The sequence below is a fragment of the Mobula birostris genome, chromosome 1 (genome assembly GCF_030028105.1).
Source record: "Mobula birostris isolate sMobBir1 chromosome 1, sMobBir1.hap1, whole genome shotgun sequence".
Taxonomy (NCBI): domain Eukaryota; kingdom Metazoa; phylum Chordata; class Chondrichthyes; order Myliobatiformes; family Myliobatidae; genus Mobula; species Mobula birostris.
In genome coordinates, this window is record NC_092370.1 from 47,745,967 (window position 1) to 47,772,374 (window position 26,408).

Genomic DNA, 26,408 nt, shown 5'->3' on the forward strand with positions numbered 1-26,408 from the left:
CCAACCACCTAGAACAAAAGCAGTCGACTTGCCTGCATCACCTCACTGCCAAGTTCCAGCTCTCTCAACTTGGTAATACATTGCCGTTGCTGAGTCTAGATCCTGATACTCTCTATGTAATGGCAATACCGCTTGTTTACCTGTTCTGCACTTCCTACAAGTGCTCATTTTGGTACATTTGAAGAATATGTGAAACTACTGGCATTATGCAACTGTAGAACCCATACAAATCAAATAAACAGAATTTCAAAGTGGAGCCCATTACATGTAGCACTTTACACATCAGCATAGTCTACCTTCACCACATGAACTGTTGTGTTCAAGGAAGTGACTCATCACCATTTCTCAATGATTTGGGAACAAATAATAAAAGTCAATGTTGACTACAGTGTGGTTCTAATGGAAAATTTAAAGAAGTGTTTGTGTGGGCCAAAATGGGGTACTGTCTCTCTGCTCTAGTGACACGCCAGACGTCTGCAGCAAGTCAGTGGCAGGTCCTTATTCTTCATACAAGGGAACCAAAGACTAGAAGTATTTTGTGTAGATGAGATCAGTAGTTAGCAAGTATTTACCTCTGTACAGGGTAAAAAGGTTCTTTTGCAGTGATCCAGGAGCTCACAGCAAGAATGATTTCCCTGAAAAAGGCTGTGAGAAGCAGATGTTATCCTCCCTATTCTATAGCAGAAGACACAGTATTACACCTGGCTATCAGAATGAATTTGGAGGATAAGATTTTCTGATCCAGTGATGGCCAGGACCTTCTCCCTTCACACGCTTGTACCAGCACTGGTTTGCAGGTCACTATCACCTGGAGTTTCTATTTCTGTATAATTTTAGGCATGGGTGATAGATATTACAGTGTACTGTTTTCCATGTGTGACACCAGGGGGTGGGGAGGGGGCTCTCCATGTAAACCCACGGCTACTTTTGCACTGCAGTATCACTCCCTGAGCATTGAGGTGGTTTGTGAACATGATATCATTGGATGTTTCTTAGGTTGTACAGTATTTTTCTTGGGGGTGGGGTGGGGGAAATATTCTCTCCTTTTGGCTTGGCAAAACTGTATGCATATCTAAGAACCTTTTGAGTTTTCAAATTGAAGTTCCTTTGCTTGAACTGATCAGGGGTGCCCTGCAGTGCTCTTCAGAGAGGATTGAAGTGCACAGAGATCTGTACACATGAAAACCATACATTAATGACAATGAGATTCCTTCAGTATTGTTCAGAATTTCCTTTTGAGGTTTTGCACCTTCAAGTATAAGGCTTGACTAGAATACACAAGTACTGCCACTGAAACAGGTTGGTGTAACAAAGTAACAGATAGTAACGAAGTGACTGTTGCTATTGTTTTGGTAAGGGAGATTATAACACTGTTTAAAGAATATCCTTGAGGGATCATGTAAATAAGAAGGGGATGGTCACGAATAGTCAACAGGAACTGGCGGAGCAGATGTGTTGAGATATTGCAGATAGTTCTGAGAATAGCAGATTAGTGCTAGTTGGGGGATTTTGAGTGCAAAGGCTGAGATGGGTGGAATTTGTGCAGTGCATCCGAGACTTGCAATATTATGTAGAGGAACCTACGAGCAATACTGGACCTCCTCTCGGAATGAGACAGTCCAAGTAACTGAAGTGGCATTTGGGGAGCACTTTGGATGCAGTGACCATAATTCAATGAATTTTAAAATGTTATGGAAAAGGATAGAACAAGTTCATGGATTAGTTCTGAATTGGAGCAGGGCCAGCTTTGAGAGTATTAGGCATCATCTTGCTGGGGTCGACGGGGTGCCCCTATTTTAAAGCATTAGAACAATTGGCAAGTGGGAGACTTTTGAAAAGGTCATATCAAGAGTCTGGGGCTACAGCATGTTCCTGTTGGGGTGAAGAATAGATACACCATGTCATTGAACTCTAAATGAATCTTTTGACGAATATGAGAGGGCAGGGTTAAGCAGGAAATCAGGAGGTCAAGAAGAAGTATGAGATTTGGCAGGTAGGTTTAACGATAATCCGAAGAGTTTCTTCAGTTGCATTATCAGTAAACTGGTGGCTATAGAGAGACTAGGTCCTCTTAAAGACACTTAGGAGTTCCAAGAGATGGCTGAAGTTAATCGAGTAAGCAAAAATATGGTGAAATTAGGCAAATGTAGTTTGAGAGGAAATGTGAGAGTGTCCACATTAATAGGATGAATTGAAAAATCTACGCAGCATGGTAATATAGTGGTTAGCAAAACGCTATGGCAGCACCAACAACCTGGGTTCCACCATTGCCTTTAAGGAATTGTATTTTCTTCCTTTGATCACTGGGTTTCCTCCGGGTGCTCAGTTTCCTTCCACATTCCAACGTTACCACGTTGGTAACAGGGATGTGGTTTCATTGGGTCAGAAGGGCCTGTTAGCATGCTGTATCTCCAAGTAAAATAAATAATTTTTTAATAATTAGAGAAAATCTGCAGATGCTGGAAATCCGAGCAATACACACGAAATGCTGGAGGAACTCAGCAGGCCAGGCAGCATCTCTGGAAAAGAGTACAGTGTAATGTTTCGGGCTGAGACCCTTCATCAGGTCTGGAGAAAGAAAGATGAGACAGAAAGAAGAATGTGGGGGAGGGGAGGAAGAAGCACAGGGTGATAGGTGAATCTGGGAGGAGGGGTGTAGGGGTGAAGTGAAGAGCTGAAAAATTGATTGGTGAAAGAAATAAAGGGCTGGAGAAAGGGGAATCTGATAGAAGAGGACAGAAGGCCACAGAAGAAAGAAAAGGAGGAGGAGCACCAGAGGGAGGTGATGGGCAGGTAAGGAGATAAGCTGAGAGAGGGAAATGGGAATGGTGAAAGTGGCGGGGGGGGCATTACTGGTAGTTCGAGAAGTCGATGTCCATGCTATCAGGTTGGAGGCTACCCAGACGGAATATAAGGTGTTGCTCCTCCAACATGACTGTGGCCTCATCGCGGCAGTAGAGGAGGCCATGGGCTGACATGTCAGGATGGGAATGGGAAGTGGAATTAAAATGGATGGCCACAGGGGATCTTGCTTTTTCTGGCAGACGGAGCGTGGATGCACAGCGAAGCATCTCCCAATCTACATCGGGTCTCACTGATATACAAGAGATCACACCAGGAGTGCTGATTACAGCAGATGACCCCAACAGATTCGCAGGTGAAATTTTGCCTCACCTGGAAGGACTGTTTGGAGTCCTGAATGGTAGTGAGGGAGGAGGTGTAGGGGCAGGTGTGGCACTTGTTCTGCTTCCAAGAGTAAGTGCCAGGAGGGAGATCGGTGGGGAGGGATGAATGTTGGCATTGACTAGATGAACCATATTACTCTGACTCTATTGCTGTGAATTATACTGTGCTGTATTAATCTGCCTCTATGACTAATTGGTAGAAGTGAATTATTAAGTTTGCGAATATGCCATGCGCTGTATAATTTGTCTTGGGTCGCCAATAGATCTTGGATCAGGTTCAACGCAGCAGTTATTAAGGACTCAGCCAAACAGTGGAATGAACTTAAAATGGTGAAAGAGATGGGGGGGGGGGGGGCAAGACATACTAAATGGTAGAAATGTATTGGGGTTGATCTTAAAGCCATCTCATGTTTGCTAGTTGCCTGCTCCCTGTACCATGCTTTTTTGTGCAGTTTAGGGCACAGATTTTATTTGGGACCCACTTGCATCGGCGCTAGCTGGGGTAAAGAGATTAATATTGCAAGTAGTAAGGCTGTGTCCCATGCTCAAACTGTCAAACCAGCTGTTTAAGATGAATATCATAATCTTGTTTTGAAATATTTTTAATATCTAATGTTAAAATAGAACTATGTTAACCTAATCACATTGAAAGTTTTACCTTTTTTCTCGGCTTTATATTACTCTGTGATTCAAATGGGCTTGTTGTATTCTCACTGGGATAATTTAATGCTAGGTTACCAATGATGGTAGCTTGTCAGTTTTTATCCACCAGCGCCCCACCCAACCCACACCCCCCAAGCAAATACTCTTGCTTCCTATCTGATTTTAGGCCTTAGTTACAATGGAACTTTGACTGGTGAGAATGCAACCAAAATATTTGCTATTCAAATTGCTGGGCAATTCTGTGGCATTTGAAGAGCTGTTGATAATGCAACAATGTAACAATTTGAAGTTATGATGGTCACACAGTTTCAGCCACTTCAATTTCAACTCACAGTTAGGTGTGTGGTGAAGTTTTATTTGATGTACTTAATTTTCTTGTTTTCTCTATCCTTCTGAATTTTGAATTGTCTTGCAGTTAAGCAAAGTACCACAGTTTTCTCTGGCTTTCCAACTTGTGAATTTTAGAAAAAAAACATTTGTGTGTATTGGCAGTGGCTAACTTTTTCAGAAATGCATTAAAAGTTGTAATGTAAACAAGGCTACTTTTTACTTCTAGCTGCTGGTATTTAAGGTCATTGCTTTGCTGAAATACATGTTGAAAGAAATTTGTTTACATTAACTGGTCACCTGGTCATTAACTGGTAATGAAAGTACCAGACAGATTTCTTGATAGGAATGTGTGTTGCTCTTAACTCTTTTCAAAGAAAAGCAAAATACGTTAGCTGATCAGTGACATTAATCACGCACCCTCCCAACAGGATTGTGATGTTTAGCTTTGCACTAAGCAACCTTTTTAAGGGTTTGGGTAATAATGTTGAGGAATGGTCTGGATGTGGGTATCTGCAATATTAATAAATATTTAGGTCAATAAATAACACAGTTTAAAGATTCTTTTCACCTTGGAGGAACAATTATCAAGCTGCTAGGACAACAAGCCTTCTAACTCTAGATTGAAAAAAAGATTCAATTACAAATTGGTAGATTAAAAATGAATTTTTAAAAATAAAATACATACTCTAAATAAAAAAGTCTAATCTCAGCTTTATTTCTTATTTATTGTATATTCACGAAATGATGTACACTTCATTTGTAGTTATTCAGATCCTTTAACATTTAACATGAAATTAAATCATTACATCTTTCAGTTTCACAGGTTAACAATTTGAAATGTAGTTTGTATTTAATAAACCTGCTCTTTGTTTAATAAAAATATGGTAGCAATCTCACTTTATCCATATTTCAGATTATATAATTAAATTGACCTCAGGAAATATTTTCCTCACATCCCAGTCCTGACAGTAACTGTAAGTATTATGCGAAAAAAGAAGTAAAAGGACCTTACAGGGAACACTCCAGTGAACAAATCGCTTGCTTTGGAATTGAAGAGGTGTGCCTACCAAAGGTATTAAGAAATTAATTTTGGGTAATTCTGTGCATTTTTGTAGATCAGATCTAGTGAGTAGAAGTGATGTGAAGCCATTTGAAGTCATCCAAGGCTATGATCCTTGTCAGTTCTTGATAATCGTGTTTTGGAGAAATGTGATAAAGCAAACCACAACTAGCACGAATGAGGACTAGAAAGCACTTCTGTGTTCAGCTTAAGCTTCTGTCTGGTCCTACATAATTCAAAGCTTATCGTGTAGAAGTATGATAACCTGATGTCTTAATATGGATTGAAATCCAATCATAGAGATGTTAACATTTCTGAAATGATTTACTAACCAAGATTGTTCTCCTAAGTTTTGCTTGTACTTTCAGTTTATCTTTTTCTGACATTGGCGATTTGATTCTCAATTTTTACAGTCTAAAAGGTTGAACTGTGTTTTACAGGTTGGTGCCTTGGACTTGCTGAAAGAGCTAAAGAGCATTCCTATGACCTTGGAACTTTTACAGGTATGTTGTCTTGGGGAGCAAAGTTTCAACAAAAACAAAACGTGTGAGAAGGGAACAATAATGGATGCAGTTATTGCATTTTGCCTGACTTAGTTAAATCTGCAGAGCCGTACACATTAGATGGGTGCCATGGTAGCATAGCGGTTGGCACGACGCTAGTGCAGCTCGGGGCATCGGAGTTTAATTGCAGCGTCATCTGTAAGGAAATTTTGTATGTCCTCCCTGTGGAATGCCTAGATTTTTCCCGGGTACTCTGGTTTTTACTGGGTAGGTTAATTTGTCATTGTAAATTGTTCTGTGATTAGGTTGGAGGTATTTGGGATTGTCTGGTGGTTGCTGGGGCAGTGTGGCTCAAAGGGCCTGAAGGGCCTACTCTGCACCGTAGCTCCAAAAATTAAATAAATAAAAATAAGCGCGTTCCCAAACAAGAGAAAAGCTGCAGATGCTGGAAATCCGAGCAACACACACAAAATGCTGGAGGAACTCAGCAGGCCAGGCACCATCTATGGGGAAAAAAACTACAGGTTGACATTTCAGGCCAAAATCCTTTGGCAGGACTGGAGAAAAATGCTGAGGAGTAGATTTAAAAGGTGGGAGGAGGGGAGAGAGAGCCACTAAGTGATAGGTGAAACCTGAAGTTGGGGGTTGAAGTGAAGAGCTGATGAGATGAGGTGAGAGGGAAAAGGGGATGGGAAATGGAAAAGGAGGGGGGTGTTGGGGGGCATTACGGGAAGTTTGAGAAATCGATGTTCATGCCATCAGGTTGGAGGCTACCCAAATGGAATATAAGATGTTGTTCCTCTAACCTAAGTGTGGCCTCGTCACGACAGTGGAAGAGGCCATGGATGGACATATTGGAATGGGAAGTGGAATTAAAATGGATGAGGACAAGAGGAACCCTTGTAGAGTGGCGGGAGGATGGGTGAGAATAGACCTGTGTGGAATGGAAGAGATGCAGTTGAGGGCATCTGTGATGATCACACTTGACGTGTGAGTCTGTTGGGATCATGTACTGTGTCCGGTGCTCCCCTTGTAGCCTCCTGTATATCGGTGAACAACACCTTATATTCCGTCTGGGTAGTCTCCATCCTGATGGCATGAACATCGATTCCTCGAACTTCCAGTATTGTCCGTGCCCCCCTCCCCCGCTTCACCATTCCCCATCCCTTTTTCCCTCTCTCACCTTCTCACCTTATCTCCTTGCCTGCCCATCGCCTCCCTCTGGTGCTACTCCCCCTATTCTTTCTTCCATGGCCTTCTGTCCTCTCCTATTATCGTTTGTAGATTCCCCTTCTCCAGCCCTGTATCTCTTTCACCTATCAACTTCTGAGCTCTTTACTTCATCCCCCCCCCCCCCCGGTTTCACCTATCACCTTGTGTTTTTTCCTCCTCTCCCCCCCAACTTCTTACTCTGACACATCTTTTTTGCTCCACTTCTGCTGAAGGGTCTTGGCCTGAAATGTCAACTGTACTCTTTTCCATAGATGCTGCCTGGCCTGCTGAGTTCCTCCAGCATTTTGCGTGTGTTGTCTAAGTAAATGCTTTAGCATTTTGCCCTGAACTTGCACCTCAAGTCTTTGTATCTTGATTTATTTCCGACCATAAAATTTTCAGGTGAATCCTTTTTCATCTTTGCCTGCAATTACCTATTTCTGTATCATGTATTTTCCTTAACTATTCATTATTTTTGCTTTACATTTGTAATGGACTTTGCAGGGCGGCATAACAATGTAACAGTTAGCACAACCCTTCACAGAGCGAGCAATCGCTGACTGGGGTTTAGTTCCTGCCTCTGTCTGCCAGGAGTTTGTTCATTCTCCCCATGACAGTGTGAGTTTTCTCCCACATTCCAAAGACCTATGGTTAGGGCGCTGGAAGTGTGGTGACACAGTGGGCTGCCCCAAGCATAATCCTAGGTCTGTGTTTGTTGACACAAATTATGTATTTCACTACATTTTTTGATGTACATGTGACAATTAAAGCAAATCTTTCTCTGAAAGGGAAGTGCTTTGATTTTGTGAAATTATGTAAAATGTGTGATGCATTACCAGGTATGGCAGGCTCTATACTAAGCCTCCTGGTTGTTAAATAACAAAATACAAACTTTGAGTATGTTTCCTGATGATAGCTTGCAATTGACCAAAATGATCAAATTCATTTTCATCAGTTTTGTTGCTAGTTCAGATGAATAACAATTAGGCTTCTGTAACTTGTGTCTAATTAGAAAATAATGATCAGCATAGATGTTTCTTAATGTGAATCTTCATGGATTGCTATGATCTAATTGTACACAACCAAATGTCTGTTTGTGGGGAAATTGAAGTGTGGAAAGATGCTGCCAAGTTTCTTGTATTAGATAATTTATTGATCCCAAAGGAAATTATATAGTGTCACAGTATCATTACAAGTGCACAGATATACAAATATAAGAAAAGAAGTAAAAAAGAATAAAAGATAAGTTACTTCAAACAGTCTAACAGGAGTGAGTCATCACTTCCCTGGCTTTAGGCTGACTCGTAGAGCCTAATGGCTGAGAGTTAGAATGACCACATATAGCGATCTTTGGAGCAGTGCAGCTGTCTTAGTCTATTACTGAAAGTGCTTCTCTGTTCAGCCAAGGTGCCATGCAAAACATTGTCCAGAATTGCCAGGATTTTCGGTAGGGTCCTTTGTTCTACCACAGACTCCAGTGTGTCCAGTTTGACTCCTATGTCAGAGCCACTCGTTCTAATCAGTTCATTGAGCCTGTTGGCATCACCTGTGTTGATGCCATTGCCCCAGCACACCACCGCATAGAAGATTGTACTGGCGACAGCAGACTGGTAGAACATGTGAAGAATAGGCCTGCATACTCCAAAGGACATCAGTCTCCAGGAAGTAGAGGCGACTGTGACTCTTCTTGTACACATCCTCTGTGTTGATGCTCCACTCAAGTCTGTCATTCAGGTGCACCCCCAGGTACTTGTAGGTCCTCACCATCAGTAGTAACAGGGAATAGTGCAGGCTTATTCTTCCTAAAGTCCATCACCATCTTCTTTGTCTTATTGATGTGATTACTCTGAAAGTATGATAAATATTATTCTTAAACTGTCTATACAGAGCTTTGAGATGTATTGAAAATAACATGAAAGGCAATATAGTTCAATAATTGTGCAGATTTTATTGTTCTCTATCCCCACATTCTAGGTTTCCTTGCTGCTGATTCTTTGACCCTCGCTTCTGTCTTGGGTTGTAAGATTACACAGCAGGCTGCAGCTGCTTGACTTGTACTGCATTGTGCTTTTGGGCTGGTGTAAGCAACAAAATTTTCTCTCAGATTCATGGCATTTACCACTGCCATCCTGGTAATGTCATGGCTGTCATTGCATCTGCTCACAGCAGCTATGACTGGAGAGTCCACTGATATACATAACTGTGGAAGTAAAAACGTAACCCTTTCTTGCCACTTAAGGCTGATTTATACTTGTGCGTACGGGCTACGCTGTGGGCCTGATTTATACTTTTGCGTAGTCCTACACGATAGCGAGCATGTGTAGTGTCTGCGTCGCTCTGCAATTCACCGCCAAAACGCTAGTTGGCGATGGGGTTTCTATGCCACTGTGTTGAGTTCCTTCGTGAGAGACATGGAATAGGAAATGCATTTCAAATGTTTTCGGATGTCGGCAGGTAGATTTGACGATTTGCTTCATTGTCTCCAACCATTTATTTTGCATCAGTGTACAGACATGGCGGAGAAAAGCAACCGTAAATGCGTATGAGGAAATGCGATGCTACCAAGCGGACCAATCACAGTTGTTGCAGTCTGCGTCGCCGCGACGCGTGAGTTACATTTTTGGGGAGGTGCATGTCACCCTACGGCGTGGGGTACGCGATACCTACGGCGTATATTTGATGCACAAGTATAAATCAGCCTTTATTCTCCACCTTGAGAATCCAACTTGACTGCTGAAAGGGTGTGACATTGCAGTCACCATCAGAATGAAGGAGCTGAATGATCTACATGCATGGCATTCACTGAAATTCTTTGCATTTTGCGTAACAAGCTGCATGTGGAATAAAATATACCTATTGATGAAAGGTTATTCATGAGGCCCTCAGGGATGTGAATACGGTTAATGGCTGTGCACTCATGCAATTCTGACAAATCCCAGTGCCCAAGGTGCTACTTTTTTTCCTCACTAAAAAGTGAAATTAGTACCTTGACAACTGCTCTGGTGTAGCATATTGGGAGACAAGCTAGAAATCTGAGCAAATACACAATTTTCAAAAATAGAATTAACTGCTCTAAGTGTTGTATAAAGTGTCTAAAATGTTTAACTTGTACCTTTTTTCTTGATTATGATGGATCATTGCAAGTGTGCAAAATTGACAGGACACTTGTAAGAGGGGAAAAGTTAAGCAGCAATTATTTTTCGTTAGACCGTATTGCTGTCAGTGGATATCTACGCTATTGACATTTACAGCAAGTGGTACTGTGTCAAAGTTGTTAGAAAAACACCTGAGCTGTTGCTTAGAAATTCATTGGCAGTCAGTTCTTTTTAAAGTTTTACTGAAGGTTAATGCAAATCTTGCATCAGGTATTTAAAAGTGTTCTATTCAGTACCACACTGGATTAGTATAAAATCCTCATGAACCTAGGCAATTTATTGATATGATTGAATATTACTTATGGAAGACAGAAATAGATCCATGTAAAACCAGATAAGCTAACCCACAGTCAGCAGTGCTAATCACATTGTATAGTAGTATCAGGGTATTCTACCTTTACTTCTAAAATTCACTGGAATGTATGTAAGAGGCATAGTACAATGCACAAGCACTACTACGTTAGCATGACTGACTTGAGATGAATTTTCAGGTGTACTTTTTTTATAACAAGGAAATGAAATGATTTCTGGATACTTCCTAATGTGAGTATATCTGGCAAATGAGTCTTTGATCTGTAGTTTTTAGTATATTTACAGATGATAGAACTCTGAATCTGCATAAACTGAATTGATGCTGTTTGTGAGGCTGATCTGGAGAAGGTGAAATGGAAGTTGCTTTTCCAGTGTTTAGACATTATAAATAATTATTTCACTTTATTTTCCCCTTTAGTGTTGCATTAAGATTATGAGAAAGAGATGGTAAATTTTCAAACACACATCAATAATATATTTGTTCTTGTCAATAATTAATGTTGAAAATGAATGAGCGAAATTGAAAATCTAGTATCCTAAGTATTCTTGTTCTCATTGAATTCTTTTCCAGCAAATTACATCCATTTTTCCACTATCTCCTGTGCTAGGTGATACTGTAAATGTTTTCCACTCATTTATTACATTGGAAGCATGATTCAGCTTTAACTTGTTTTATTGTGCATAAACAGAGGTTGATTCTGTACTTTGGAACAGTTGGCTGCACGGTCCCCTTTATTCCTAATTCCCTTTGTGTTCAAAAATATGTTGATCTCAATCGTGAATACTGTATGTTTAATCTTGATAGAGAATTTCTAAGATTTACAACTTCCTTTGTGATGAGATACCTCTATGTTCTTGATGCTTTAATCGTGAGACTATCCTCATAATTCTAGATTTTCCAACTTGAGGAACTTGCCTCTACATCATTCATCCCATCAAATCGCTTCCAGAATCTTTTGCATCTCACTGAGATTCCCTCTCATTAATTTAAACTGATCAGGTTCCTAATACAGGGAATTAGTACTATGGACCTGAACTGCACTGCAAGACAAGTACAGTGCCTTGCCCCCAAAACGTTGTTCAAATAAATGAGTATTACAACCAGATTTTGATCAATTGAACGAAGAATTTTTATTTGTGAATCACATGCACTTTTTTTTCCACGGTAGAGCTCAAAAAACAGAAAATTGTAAAGCATGAAGAACTTAAAATTCAAAAACTGAAACGTCAACAGTTCAAAAGTATTCATTCCCTTTTGCTCAGTACTTACTTGAACTACCTCTCACAGTTATTACAGTCTGTAGTCTTCTTCAGTAAATACTAGCTTTGCACAAGGTGATTGAGCAAGATTTGCCCATTGCTCTTTGTAAAATTGCTCAAGCTAATGCCATGTTAGCTGGGGAGCAGCAGTGGGTAACAATCTTGAGGTCTTGCCAGAGATGTTTGATCAGGTTAAAGCCGCATCATGCTTCCAATGTAATAAATGAGTGGAAAACATTTACAATATAACCTAGCACAGGAGATAGTGGGAAAATGGATGTAATTTGCTGGAAAAGAATTCAATGAGAACAAGAATTCAACGAGAACCATGAGAACTGTGATTGGGCCACTCGAGGATATAAATTTTCTTCCCTTGAAGCCACTCCATGATTTCTCTGGTAGAGTGCTTTGGGTCATTGTTCTGCTGAAAGACGAACTTCCTCCCAGTTTAAGCTCTGGCAGAGGCTAGCAGGTTTTTATCCAGGTGCACTCTGAATTTAGCAGCAGTCATCTTCCCATCAATCTTGACCAGATTTTCAGTCCCTTCTGCTGAAAAGCATCTCCAAAGCATGATAACAACAGGAATTCTGCAGATGCTGGAAATTCAAGCAACACACATTAAAGTTGCTGGTGAACGCAGCAGGAAGGGTCTCGGCTTGAAACGTCGACTGCACCTCTTCCTAGAGATGCTGCCTGGCCTGCTGCGTTCACCAGCAACTTTTATGTGTGTTGCTCCAAAGTATGATGCTAACTCCATACTTTACAGTAGGGATGGTGTTACCTGCCTGATATGCAGTATTAGATTTACGCCACTTGTACCGCCTAGTGTTGAGGTCAGTAGGTTCCACTTTAGTCTCATCTGACCAGAAGACCATCTTCCACATCTTTACAGTATCTTCTAAGTGACGCTTTGTAAAGTGTTTATGAGCAAGGATATGCTTTTTTAAGCAGAATGTGTATGGGCGATAGATGGCGAGGGAGCTGTGTGGCCTCAGTTGTAGAGAGGACTAAACCTCAAACTGTGGGTTTACCTGTTGCTGCAGTCAAGGAGAGGAGATGGTGTCCATGCTTGGTTGTAGGCTTGCATCCCCCATCGGTGCTGTCCTCTGGTGTTTGACCAGTGGGATGACAAGCAGGATTCCGTGCATGAGTACATTCATCTGTAGACTGCCAAGGACTGATTTCTCCTGCCTGTAGCATCCATGTGCCATAATTTTTACAGGACATGTCACTCAGGGATTTGGGCTATATATTTCTTTTGCATGACAGATCTGCCTCCTCCATCGACTCTTTTAAATCCAGGCTCAAATCTTAACTTTCATTCACTAGCGTTTGAATCCTCCTGATGTAGCTGATTTTTGGCTTGTGCCTAGGCCCTTGTGTTTCTTTTGTGGCTATAAGGTCTTGCCTTATTGGTTATGTCTGTGTTTTTCATATTTGTAATTTTAGCTATTCTGCTCTGATCTGTACCGCACTTTGGTCAAAGTGGGTTGTTTTTAAATGTGCTATATAAATAAATTTGACTTAACAGTATCTCAAGGTTGTATAATGTACACATACTTTGATAATAAATGTACTTCGAGTTTAAAACTTTGTATGTTTACTTGCTATCTTGTATATGCCAAATGTGCCTTGTGCTGTATATGTTTTGCACGTGGCCCTGGAGAAATGCTGTTATGCTGACTGTATTCAAGTACGGTTGAATGATAATTAAACTTGAACTTGAGGTCCTCCAGTCACCATTTACTAAAATCTGGCCATTCAGAATCACTATCATTGGTCCTTTCCTCATAAACTTCATACTGTCCATGATAACTTGGTAGCTCATCTCCCATTTTGTTGCTTCATGAAAGCAATTAACCATGTTATAGTAGCTCAAATCTTTACTATCTACTTAGGTTGTCACACTTCTTAATTGAGTTTCCATCCCTTCCTCTACAGTGATAAGGTCCTACTCAGCCTTAAATGAGGTACTAATTCACTATGAATTGGTCTACTCTTCCTCATACTTCCTACAGCCTTTCAACCATGACATCCTCCATTTTCCAGATGAATGGGACTGCTTCTATCCAGTACTAGTCTTGCCTATTGGGTCCTTGTCTTCAACTATTAGCCACAACATTGTCTAAAATCTGCACACTGTTGCCCTTTTATTTCTTATCAGCACCATCTGATGGCATGGCCTTGGGTTCTGCATATGAGCTGATAACATTCTTCCTGTGATCTTTGTATTGTGGGCCTGAGTTGTCTCACATTCAGTTTTGGATTAGTTGCAGATTCCTCCAGTTCAGCATCAAGAAGATTAAAGTAATTATTTTCAGTTCTGTAAATGAAGCTCCATACCCTCTAACTCTGATTTCTTTTTGTCTATTTTCAAGCTTCTGTGGCTTTGGTTTCCATGTAACCTCAATGTAATTTTATCGCAGAGTTGGATTAGTTCCATCTTTGTAATGCTTCACTACTACCTAAGCCTGTTCATAGATCATAGGCTGTTCAAAGTTATTTCAGTGAGAATGAAATTAATTGTAAATCGTGGTATGTGCTTCATGTTCAAAACATTGGAACTAATTAATTTGGCAAGTAATATGTATTTATTGTTTTGCAGTCTACCAGAATTGGGATGTCTGTAAATGCTATCAGGAAGCAAAGTAAAGAAGAAGATGTCATATCTTTGGCAAAATCTCTCATTAAATCCTGGAAGAAACTCTTGGGTAAGGCACTTAATCTAAAACCCATTATTTTTCCGTCTTGCAATGATTACTTATGGTATCTGTATTATGACAATGGTCTGTTCACACAAATGGATAAGTTATGGAACTCTTTGCCAAGCACACAACAGAAACAAATGATTAATCATTTTGTTTCTGGTGCTGTTGAAAGTTTATTTTAAAAATCCTTTAATAGAAGGTATGAGGCAGGAGTAACGATGATCCAACAAAGACACTAATGAGTTGCCACTGGCCTGCTTCTTAATCCTTTTAGAATACTGCTTACAGCGCTAAACAGTATTGCACCCATATTGTACTGTCTCAGTACTTTTGTATTTGTGTGCTGTAGCACTTACTTTTTATTCGCAGTTATTTTGTAAATAACACTTCTTTGCATTTCTGGTCAGACGCTAACCGCATTTCATTGGCTTTGTATCTGTACTTGGCACAATGACAATAAAGTTTAATCTTTATACTTTATACTTTATTGTTGCCAAACGATTGGTACTAGAACGTACAATCATCACAGCGATATTTGATTCTGTGCTTCAAACTCCCTGGATTACAAATATAAAATATTAAAAATAGTTAAAATTAGTAAATATTACAAATTTAAATTATAGATCATAAATAGAAAATAGAAAAATGGGAAGTAAGGTAGTGCAAAAAAAACCGAGAGGCAGGTCCGGATATTTGGAGGGTATGGCCCAGATTCGGGTCAGGATCCGTTCAGCAGTCTTAACACAGTTGGAAAGAAGCTGTTCCCAAATCTGGCTGTACAAGTCTTCAAGCTCCTGAACCTTCTCCCGGAGGGAAGAGGGACAAAAAGTCTGTTGGTTGGGTGGGTCGTGTCCTTGATTATCCTGGCAGCACTGCTCCGACAGCGTGCGGTGTAAAGTGAGTCTAATCTAATATGCACAACCTTTCACAGAATGACTAACTGTCTTTGTCTTTTCATTTATGATTGTATAAGTATTGAAAATGAATTAAGATCTTGATAACCTTGCATGATATCATCATACTTTCCAAAGTGCTGTCTCTTTAAATCTCAAATCACTTCATTAAGTGGTTGAGGTAGCAACCTTCAAGCTTCATCTTCATAATTGTCATGGGTAAATTTGGTAGAGTTTCCTTCTCAACATTAGCCACTGCCTAGTTCATTTTGGTAAATTGCGTCTTAAAATAATTTAATATTTTAGAATAGTGTTTGATTCAAGTGCTATTTTGCAGACGGACCAACAGTTGAGAAATCCTCAGAAGATAAAAAAAAGGATTCAGTTTCCTTGGCACAAAACAGCCCAGAAGCAAAAGAGGAAAGGTATGAATTTCTTAACATTTGAATAAGAAAATTAATGCTTTCATTGATTTTTGACATCCATCCTCAGCTGTTTAAGTTTTAGGTATGTTAAGTAAGCTTCCTGTTTGACCTGGTACGCCGTAGAAATGGAACATCTCTTTCACTATTTCATTTCCTTTTCTCATATCCTATCCTCCCTCACTTGATCATCTCTGTGCTTAATATATTTTAGTTAGTGCTTATTTTGGCAAAATAGTTCTTTTATATTAAGTCCTGAAATGTCAACTGCACTCCTTTCCATAGATGCTGCCTGGCCTGCTGAGTTCCTCCAGTGTTTTGTGTGTGTTGTTTGGATTTCCAGCATCTGCAGATTTTCTCGTTTGTGTTTTCATATCAAGTCTTCACTGATTTGAAAAATTAAAACATAGTTTACACCTTACAGACAAAACCAATGAATGAAGCACACCAAAACGAGATTCCTGTGGATAAAAGTAGAAAATAAATCAGATGCAGGAATAAAATATGTATAGCATATAGGATAGAGTCTTCATGTGGAAGTCATTGCAGATCTAGAGTAAATCAACCTGTTTAGATTCTAGTTCTCCTGCCCTTGCAATGTGTGCGTACAAAGCTATGCAGCAAGTTAAACACCTTCTCAAAGGATCAGATGACAGTGGCTTTCTTCAGGGTTTTTAATGAGATCTTACTTGTGAAACTGCAGAATGTTAAGTAAGATATATATTAAATTCAATACAGAATCTTCACATACGTTAACATACTAATACTTCTGATTCTTCTTACAATCGGTGATAACCAAGGCAATACATATATGAAATACTCCATAACTATGTCATGTAAACAGTAGTAAACTTGATATCTAATAACGATAAACACACTACTTCCTTTAAAGTATATCTTTGAAATGTTTACCAATATTAACAAAAACTTAAGAGTCACATATATTGCTGTTTCAAGGGCAAATAAAGAGTGGATGGAGATGGATGTCTTTTCACTGTGTGCTTCAAATTGAATCAAAATTAACCTGTGCTGAAAATGATATTTTGAAAAAATGGCTTGCATATAGGAAGTGATGTTTATGCAAAACAAACTATGCTTCCAACTAAGCACTTGAATTTTGTTTTCTCTTTAGTTCGGGAAGCATTTCCAGCAACTCCCATGAAGCACTCTATACTCAATCACCTTTTCAACTTAAAAGTTACCCTCAGGCTCCTTTCACCACTGACTCAGTACGGATCAAGTGCAGAGAAATGTTAACTGCTGCAATGAAAACAGATGGTAAGTTGTACTTCATTTAACTTTAAAACATGCAAATATAAAATAAAACTTCAGCTCAATGGCTGCATTCCCATCTCTACATTCACATCTCACTCCAGAAAACCCTAGCAAGCAGTCTTGAGCATTCTGGGTTTTGAATGCTCTCATCTAATGGGAGTAGAAAGACGCCATCTTCAAATCAAGCTGGTTCTCTTGGAAAGGGTACGTGAGATGTGTATAACGTCAATGAAGGTTTGTATTCACTTAAATAAAGGTGTTTGATATGGAAACCAGCCTAAGCATTGATTTAAATGCTTTGCTGATGATACATAAATGGCTGGAAAGGCATATTGTGATTAGAACGTTGATTCTGCATGGGTTATAGCTAAAGCAAGTGATTGGGTGAACACTTGACAGATGAATGGGTGGTATGAGGTCATGCATTTTGGTAAGAAGAACCAGAAGGCAGGTTATTTTCTAAATGGAAAGACACCACAAATGAGTGAAGTTTCTAGGGATGTACAGTAGGTGTTCTAGTGACTGAATCACATGTCAGCAGCACTTCTAACAAGTAAATAAGAGCACAAACAGCTTTATTACAATTGGGTTGGAATTTATGAATACAGAGGCTTTGTTATTTTGTGTGCAAGAAGCTGGTGGGGCCACATCTGAAATACTGCATCCAGATTTGACTTAAAAAAAAGATTGGGGACAGTCCAAAGGAGATGCACAAAGCTGATTCTTGGGATGAGAGGGTTGTACTCTCAAAAGAAGCAAGGCAATTTGGGTTTATATTTCTTGGAGTTTAGAAAAATTCGGGGGTGACCTTATTCTAAAATCATAAGCAGGCCCTACAAAGTAGACATTGAGATGTTTCCACTAGCAGCAGTATAGTGTTCTCGTGCAGTGTGTTGAAACTGACTAAACACCAAGTTAAACCGGAGCCAATAAAGACAGAGTCATAGTAAGGTCAACCATTTACTGTGCACTCTTCCACATTAACATCGTATGGTGAAAACTGTTGATAAAAAAATATAAACATATGCAGCATCTGTTTCATTCTGGAGGCCACGCGCTCTCTCTTTTAGCGAGTGTTTCCAGCTGCCCCGAGTAGCAGGCGGGGGGTGGGGGGGCGGGTCCTGTCAAACAGCCATCGGGCTCGAGCCAACCCCGAGTTTGAAATTGAAAAGCCGACACGTGTGCCGCCCCAACGGCCGCTTCCTTAACAGAAACCGCGTTAATATTTTTACTTCAAATACATTCTTACAGCGTTGCTTCTATAATGTTTCTTTGTGGGTAGAAATGGAGCTCTAAATGATCATGCTGCACGCATGGCACCCACCTTTACATCTTCCCGAGGTTATACACAAGACGTGGCAAAACCGGAGGTGACGTCATCACATGCCGCGATATACCATAGACAATGAATTTCCCTTTGTTATACTGTAACTTAATTATCAACCTTTAACTTTAACTAGAAAATAGTTACAAACAAATCATTTAAAGCACAGACCCAACAAAGTCAAATAAATGCCTTAAGGGCAACACAAGCAGAATCACAAAGAAGGGGACGTGGCCACGAAATAAGCTCTGATCATTTAAAAATTAGATACGTAGGAACATCTGTCAGAAGGTAATGAAACACTGTCATTCTCTGCCCCTGAGTGTGGTGGAGGAGAGATCATTATATATAGGTAGAGGCAGTTAAATATTTGAAAGAATGAGGAACTGGCACAAAAGAAGAGTTGAGGCCAACATGCATCAACTATGGTCATATTAAATGGCAGGGCAAACTTAAGGGGCCAAGTGGCTTATTCCCTTTATTTTCTTGTGTTCATGTGTTGTTAGGTAGACAGAAGGGTAGAAGTTGGAAAATATTTTGAACCTCATTGGTCTTCTATCACCAAACACCCTCCACCCCTGCTCATTCATATCAAGTTAAACACCAACAGTTAGTTCTGCTACCAGACAGCTGCAGTGATCTGGGTTGGTTTGATCCTGACCTTTAGATCTCTGTGTGTGCCTTGTACCTTCTGTTTCCCCTGGGTGTTCTGCTCTCCTGTCAATTTCCAAAGATATGCCGGTAGGGTTAAAGGGTGACTATATTGCTCCCATGGACATCTGAAAGAGAACAGATTGCAGGGTTATAGGTGGGGGAGTAATGGAGGAATAGAACAGATAGGTTTGCTTCGGGAGTCATCATGTTAATGATTCCTTCTGTGTCTTAAGGAAAATATAAGAAATAAAATTCTTGAATGCCAGTTAATGTCCCCAACCATGAAACAGAACTTTTATCAATTTTGATCTGACAGTAAGTGTTTTTTGAAATTTGTTTTGTCTTTTGGATGTAATAGTGCTTTATTCTTTCACAGCATTTTTTGAAATTGACAGGATGTCAGTTAACTAAATGTAAACCAATTCCTGAAGCAACAGAGACACCTGAGGTGTCAGTGAAGAATGAGGGAGGAATCTCATTGAAACTGCTCAAATATTGAAAGGCCTAGATAGAGTGGACATGGAGAGGATGTTTCCAATGGTGGAGAGTCTAGGACTAGAGGTCTCAGGCTCAGAATACTGGGTTGTCCATTTTGAACAGAGATGAGGAGGAATTTCTTTAGCCAGAGGGTAGTGAATCTGAAAGTCCTTGACATTGAGGGCTGTGGAGATCAAGTCATTAGGTATATTTAAACCAGAGGTTGATATGTTCTTGATTAGTAAGGGTGTCAAAGGTTACAGGGAGAAGGCAAGAGAACAGGGTTGAGAGAGATAATAACTCAGCCATGATGGAATGGCGGGGCGGACTTGATGGGCCAATAGCCTAATTCTGTTTCTATGTCTTATGAGCAGATTGCTATGAAGATCTTGAAAAGGTGCAAAGATGACAGCATTTTATCCTAGATGACATTCAACTTCCCTAATATTGAATAGTACCTCCTTAGAGCAAAAGGTTCTGATGGGGCAGAATTTGTTATGTGTGTGTCCAGGAAGGATTTCTGATGCAATCTCTGCACAAGCCAACTAGAGGAGAGGTCATACTGAATGCCAGTTGATGAGTGGTAGCCTGGGGTGTGGCTTAGCTCTTTGAAAAACATTAACTATTCAATTTGCAGTTACTTTTGGGGACATTTCTCTCAGATGATCCATTTCTGAGAAACAGATGAAGATAGGGGTGAGAAGTAGGTTAGTTCCAGGAAATTTCTGCTCCTGAACTGTCTGTTCATTGCACTGAGGTATCTAACAATTGCACTGAAGTATTGTGATTGAAATGTGCACTGTCTAGTATGGTGTGGACACCAGCGTGTCCTATAAAAGCAACCTGTCCATGCTGTATTTGGAATATGAGGAGGAGGACACAGAAATTTCATGTTTCCCAATTGTGCCAAGATTATGCATATGTCTGTTATAAATAAAGCTCTGTATTCATAACAGGTATGAGCATAATCAAATCATAATAACAAAAGAAATGATAGCAGGAATAGGCTATTTGCCCATTGCCACTACTCTGCTATGCAGTTTTTTTTATTATTTCTTTTACTTTCAAATGGTTTCATTTATTATCAGATTGTATACAGTATACAATCTGTACTACTTAGTCTTCGCAGACATCCACAGAAAACAGAAGAACCCAAATGAGTGAAGGAAAAACTTTATAATGCCAAAGCCCCCTCTCCCCCCCGTGCAAGCAGCAGCAGAGTATCAACCTCCCCACTCCACCCATTTCAGCAAAAAAGCATCAGTCCCTACCACCCACTGCAATAGCAAAGCCCCAAAGAGAAATTATGATCTGCAGTCAACAAAAACTATTGTTTACCTGACAGTTTGACATGCCACAGTGCCTCTCTTTCTCTCTCTCTCTCTCACTCACACACACACACAGACACACCAGACGAATGTCACCCATTTCACAGCCAAAGGGGAGACTAACAGATGCTGTTATGATGTTACCGTCTGCTGCGTTGCTTTTTATTCTGAGATTCTCCGACTCAAGAATCAGCGGCAAGCCTCCCTACCGTAGAGAGAGATAGCAGTCGTTTGACTACAGAGACCCCCGTCCACAGCATCCACCACCGCAAAATCCTGATATTCCTTCTCCTTTGACACATCAGACCTGGGATCAGTCATCCACTAGCCGCGCATGGTTGCATCCCAGTGTCTTCCATGTACTAGGGCCGTGTAGAAGGGCCACACCCTGGCATCTTTCCTGTACTAGCTCCCATGTTCTCTGATTGCTTTAATATCCAAAAATCTATTGGTGTTTATTTTGGTATACGCAATGACTGAGCCTCCACTCTGGTATGAAATGTTTTTAGCCAGGCATAGTATCATCCTTGCATCTGCCATGTAACAGCCTGCAAAAATTCAATAAAATTACTTCTCATTCTTCTAAAGTCTGGTGAGTATAGGTCCAGTCCATTTAATTGGTTAGCCTGGAGACTTTGATGAGAGGATCTTCCCATGTGAATTGTATCCATTGGCTTTTTGATTAGCCATAATTGGAATGGTGGTTGGATTTTTGTGTTCTGGTTGTACAGTTTAGATGAAAGTGCTCTAGCAGGCTATATTTGGTATTCAATGACTATACTGTTATATACAAGAGAGGACATTGTATTTGGCGATGATTACCATGCAGTAAGGATAATTAAAGGATTCAGACAGTTTGCTGTAAAATTAAATCTATTTTGTTTATTACAATCTTCTGAAATTAGATTATGGTATTTATCTGATGTAATCTCTGCACTGATACCAAATGTTGAAATTGATGCCAACATGTTATCTCAGACAGAAGGATCAACTACTGTCACAGCAATTTACCTAAAAAAAAAAGTGTCTTCACTTTGCATATGAGTGTGCACGCGTGTTGGGGGGGGGGGAGGGAGGTTGGCTAGGCTGATTATTGCTGTGTTTGTGTGGGGGGGGTGGTCAGGGAGAGGTTGGAGGGTGTGGGAGAGGGTTTCTGCTTTATTTTGAGGGGTGCTTAGTGTGTGTGTGTATGGAAGGGGCTGTATGTTTAGGAGAAATTTAGCATAGGTGTTGTAACTCATTTCTGTTCTGTTTCTTCTATTTAGGTGATTACATAGCTATTGGCTCAGACTGTGAAGAGCTTGGAGCTCAAATTGAGGAATATATCCTTCTTTAAATAACTTGAGATCCTGACTATTGCAGTGGTCAGAATTTGGCTGAAAAACCATATTAAATTTCTAAGTACCTAACCTTGACAGCAGTTATCAAAAAAGTACATGTATTGAAAGTTGGGGTATGGAGATATTGAGGCAGTACCATGGTTGTTAAAAGGACCAAATTAAATTGAGCCTCCTTGTTAATATCTATTGGTCTACTGTTCAGTTTTTTATTTCCCCTCACCTGGATTCTGCTGTCCAGAAAATAATTGGACAATTTGGAATTTGGGGCATCGCCTAGGGGACAAACAACATCTTGTTTTTATTTCAGATTTTCAGAATCTGTATTATTTTGTGAACTCACATAACATTCAGGAAACTGAGCATCACTTAAACCAGCCACTTGATTTGCAATTTCAATTAAATGGGATTTCAGGATTTTATGATGAACTAATGGTCATATTTCCAACTAGGGGTAGAGTTGTTAACTGCAGGCTTTGATGCCCTGCACCTGTTGTCCTTATCCCAGGGGTCATAAAATTTGTATGTTTGGGATCACTAAAGGTGGAAAGGCAGGCATAGCTGGAGCCCATGCTGGTGCCCGTGGTTACACCTTGGGTTAGAAAGTGGGACATGCTCATTTCTTTCTCGAACTCAAGTTTCTCCTTATGCTATTAAATATTTATTGCCCCTTATTTAAAAAAAAAGTATCAGAAGTATATAGATACGAAAAATCACTTGGGTTTGTTGCAAGGTAGTTTTGAAGTTCATTATATGAAAAACTGCAGATAAGATTTGTGAGGCTGTTGCCAGGATTAAAGGGCCTGGGTTATAGGGAGATGTTGACCAGGGTAGGTCATTATTCATTGGAATGTAGGAAAATGAAGGGAAGGCTTATAGGCATGTTTAAAATTATAAGAGGCCTAGGTAAGATGGACAGTAACAGTTTTCCCCAAGGTCGGGGAGTCCAAAACTAGGAGACATAGATTTATAGTGAGACGGGAAAGTTTCAAAAGAGATTTGAGGGACAACTTTTTCATGCAGGGGGTGCTGCTTTAAAAGGGCGACAATCATACCAGTGCTCAGGAGGAGCAGGGTGAGCTGCCTTAATGACTATCATCCAGTGGTACTCACATCTACTGTGATGAAGGGCTTTGAGAGGCTGGCCATGGCTGGAATCACTACCTGACTATGCAAGGACCTGGACCTGCTGCCATTTGCCCATTACCACAATAGGTCTACAACAAATGAAATCTCACTGGCTCTCCACTCAGCCTTGAATTACATGGACAATAGTAATACCTATGTGAGGCTGCTGTTTATTGACTACAACTCAGCATTCAATACAATCATATCCTCAGTTCTAATCAACAAGCTCCAAAACCTGGGCCTCTATACACGCCTCTGCAACTGGATCCTTGACTTCCTCACTAGGAGACCACGTTCAGTGGAGATCATCTGAAATAACGTCTCTTTGCTGACAACACTAGTGCATCTCGAGGATGTGTACTTAGCCCACTGCTCTACTCACTCTCCATGCACAACTGTGTGGCCAGGCACAGCTCAAATGTCATCTATAAATTTGCTGATGACAGAACTATTGTTGGCAGAATTTCAGATAGTGATGAAGAGGGGTACAGGAGTGAGATAGATTATCTGTTTTAAGTGGTGTTGCAACAATAACCTTGCGTTCATTGTCAATAGGGCCAAGAAATTGTGGACTTCAGTAAGAAGTCAAGGGCACACACACCAGTCCTCATCGAGGGATCTGCAGCGGAAAGTGTGATCGATTTCAAGTTCCTGGGTGTCAACATCTCAACATATTGATGCAATGACAAAGAAGGCACAAAAGCGGCTACATTTCATTAGAAGTTTGAGAAGACTTGGTATGTCACCAAAGACTCGCACAAATTTCTGTACCATGGAGAGCACTCTTAATGGGTTGCATCACCGTCTGGTACGGAGAGGCCCATTGCACAGGATCGGAAATAAGCTGCAGAAAGTTGTAAATTCAGCCAGCTCCGTCATGAGTACTAGCCCCTCCAGCATCCAGGACACCTTCGAAAGGCAATGTCTCAAAAGGGCCGCATTTATCGTTAAGGACAGCCATCACCGAGGACATACCCTCTTGTTGCTACCATCAAGGAAGAGGTACTGGAGTCTGATGACACACACTCAATGTTTCAGGAACAGCTTCTTCCCCTCTGCCGTCAGATTTCTCAATGAACAATGAACCCATGAACACTACCTTGTTTTTTTTTGCTCTGTTATTTAATGTTTTGTATGTATTTCCTATTGTAACTTATGTTTTTTCAATGTACTGCTGCTGCAAAACAACAAATTTCATGACAAATGCCAATGATATTAAACCTGATTCTGAGTCTGTGAGTAAATGGAAGGAGCTGCCTGAGGAATTAGTTGAGGCAGGTACAATAATATCATTTAAGAAGCGCTCGTATAAATACATAGAGGAGGGGGACAAACAGTAGGAAATTGGGCCTGGCTAAGTGGGCAATGAGATTGATGGGACCTGTATCTGTGTTCTATGACTCCCATTAAATTTTTACAATATTTGTTTTTTATTATTGAAATAGCAATAATCTGGGTTAGCTGTAGAATGATTTTTTGCTTAAACTTCCTGGTATTCAATTAGTAGTAATCTAATACTATTTTTAACAAAAGTTATAACTTCTTTGAGTTTCCTTAACAGTTTCTAACGCGTGTATCAAGAATTTAAAAACACAGATATGAAATATAAAAACAGAGTGAGGAGCAGAATTGCAAATTTAAAAGATTCAAAGAACCCCAATCTGAGGAGGAATGTCCTATGTGGGAATATTGCACCAGATAGACTGGCAAAAATGACTGCAGAGGTAAGCTAACATCATTCATTTAATTTCAACTTCAACTATCAACCAGAACAATATTGAACTTTTCACATCAGTCAATGGGTTCACAACCAAAAGGTTATTGGTGTCTTGTAGATGACTTGATGACTTAAAGGCACTGTGTGTATAGTTGATGCATACAAACTACTCCATTTGTACCAGTGTTTTATTTGTTGTTGTTGGGGTAGTTCATTTACTTGGATACATATTTATTCCCTGTGAAGTTGATAGTATCAGAGCTAGTAGAAATCAAATTGGAACTAATTGAATCTTGAAAGAGTTACTTGAGGAGGGAGAGAGTGGCAAATAGTTGAGGAATATGGATGATAGCTGGTGGGATGGTGAAAGGAGGGAGGAAAAGGGAGAAATCTTGGCAGGTTGTCCATTTTAGCCTTTGACAACTGTTGTATAATTTTTCTCTGGGAGGTGGATACTGTTGGTAGCTCTTTGTCACTGAAGCTAAGTTTGGTACTGATTTTTATTTTATTACTTGCTGTGTATTGTTCTAAAAGGTAATAGTTATACAAAAACTATTTAAAGATTTAGTTGAGTCAGTGGTATTGCTCTTTCTCATTGTGACCAATGTAGAAATATGACAAGCATATTTTTTAACAAAAATATATTTTCTATCTTTTGCTTTATAAATAATTCCACTTCACAGTAAAGCAGATAGTCAAAAGTTTTACTGGAGCTTTAATACTGTGATACAGCTAAAGTAAATGTAAGCTAATACAGTGAATTAGGTATCCTTAATTTATGAATGTCCATTTTATATGATGTTTTGTTGTCTTCTTTCTGAAATTTCTTCACCCAATGTCTAGTCCTTCACCTTAATTAGCCTTTTTGTTATGTTGAATAATTCTCTGAAGTTAGTCAGACTGCTGCCCTTTCTTGATTAGCCTATACCTTACCCAGAGATGGTTTCCATTAACTTCCCCACTACCTGTAATAGTCATAGTTTTTTTGTTTATCCTATAAACAAAATGGATTGTGGTTGATTGGGTCATTGGTTAATCAGGGCAGTCGCTTATTTGGGACAACTCTTAAAGAACCAAAACTAATCGAGAAAATAGCTAGGATTCCCTTTGTTTATTTGGGATACTATGCTGCTTAATTGGGACAGGAGATTATTGCCGTACAGTTTCTGTCTAGCATCAGTTGTGTGTACTTATGTGGTTGTTAGACACTGCACCGTGCTTCAAGCAAACTGCTTTTAAATAGCATCAGATGCGAGTCTTTGTGTTCAAAAAGCAGTGATTTTTGTCACTGCTAGGTGGCAAGAAAGCAGTGAGATAATTCAGAACTGTTTTGTGCACTGTGGTTTCAAGTATTCAGGTTTGGAGGTGCCAGAACGGCAGGGGTGAAAATGAAATGATTTCCAAGTTAGGAGCTACAAAGAATTTGCAGGTATGAACAATCATCGTGAATGTTACGATGAAAATG

General features: G+C 39.9%; 1 protein-coding gene across 3 annotated transcripts in view; it reads left to right on the forward strand.

Annotated features, from left to right (window-relative positions):
- The window catches only part of tcea1 (transcription elongation factor A (SII), 1), a 43,060-nt gene that overhangs the window by 1,608 nt on the left and 15,044 nt on the right, over positions 1-26,408 (forward strand). The window contains exons 2-8 of one of the 3 annotated variants that reach the window (XM_072254897.1): positions 5,092-5,250; positions 5,679-5,741; positions 14,286-14,391; positions 15,619-15,706; positions 16,836-16,981; positions 22,027-22,083; positions 24,796-24,950. In XM_072254897.1, the coding sequence (XP_072110998.1) occupies positions 5,721-5,741; positions 14,286-14,391; positions 15,619-15,706; positions 16,836-16,981; positions 22,027-22,083; positions 24,796-24,950 (573 nt within the window). In that variant the 5' untranslated portion in view covers positions 5,092-5,250; positions 5,679-5,720. Of the gene's footprint in view, positions 1-5,091; positions 5,251-5,678; positions 5,742-9,468; positions 9,561-14,285; positions 14,392-15,618; positions 15,707-16,835; positions 16,982-22,026; positions 22,084-24,795; positions 24,951-26,408 lie in introns of those variants that run through there. The other 2 variants (XM_072254883.1, XM_072254888.1) reach the window with 2 other exon arrangements.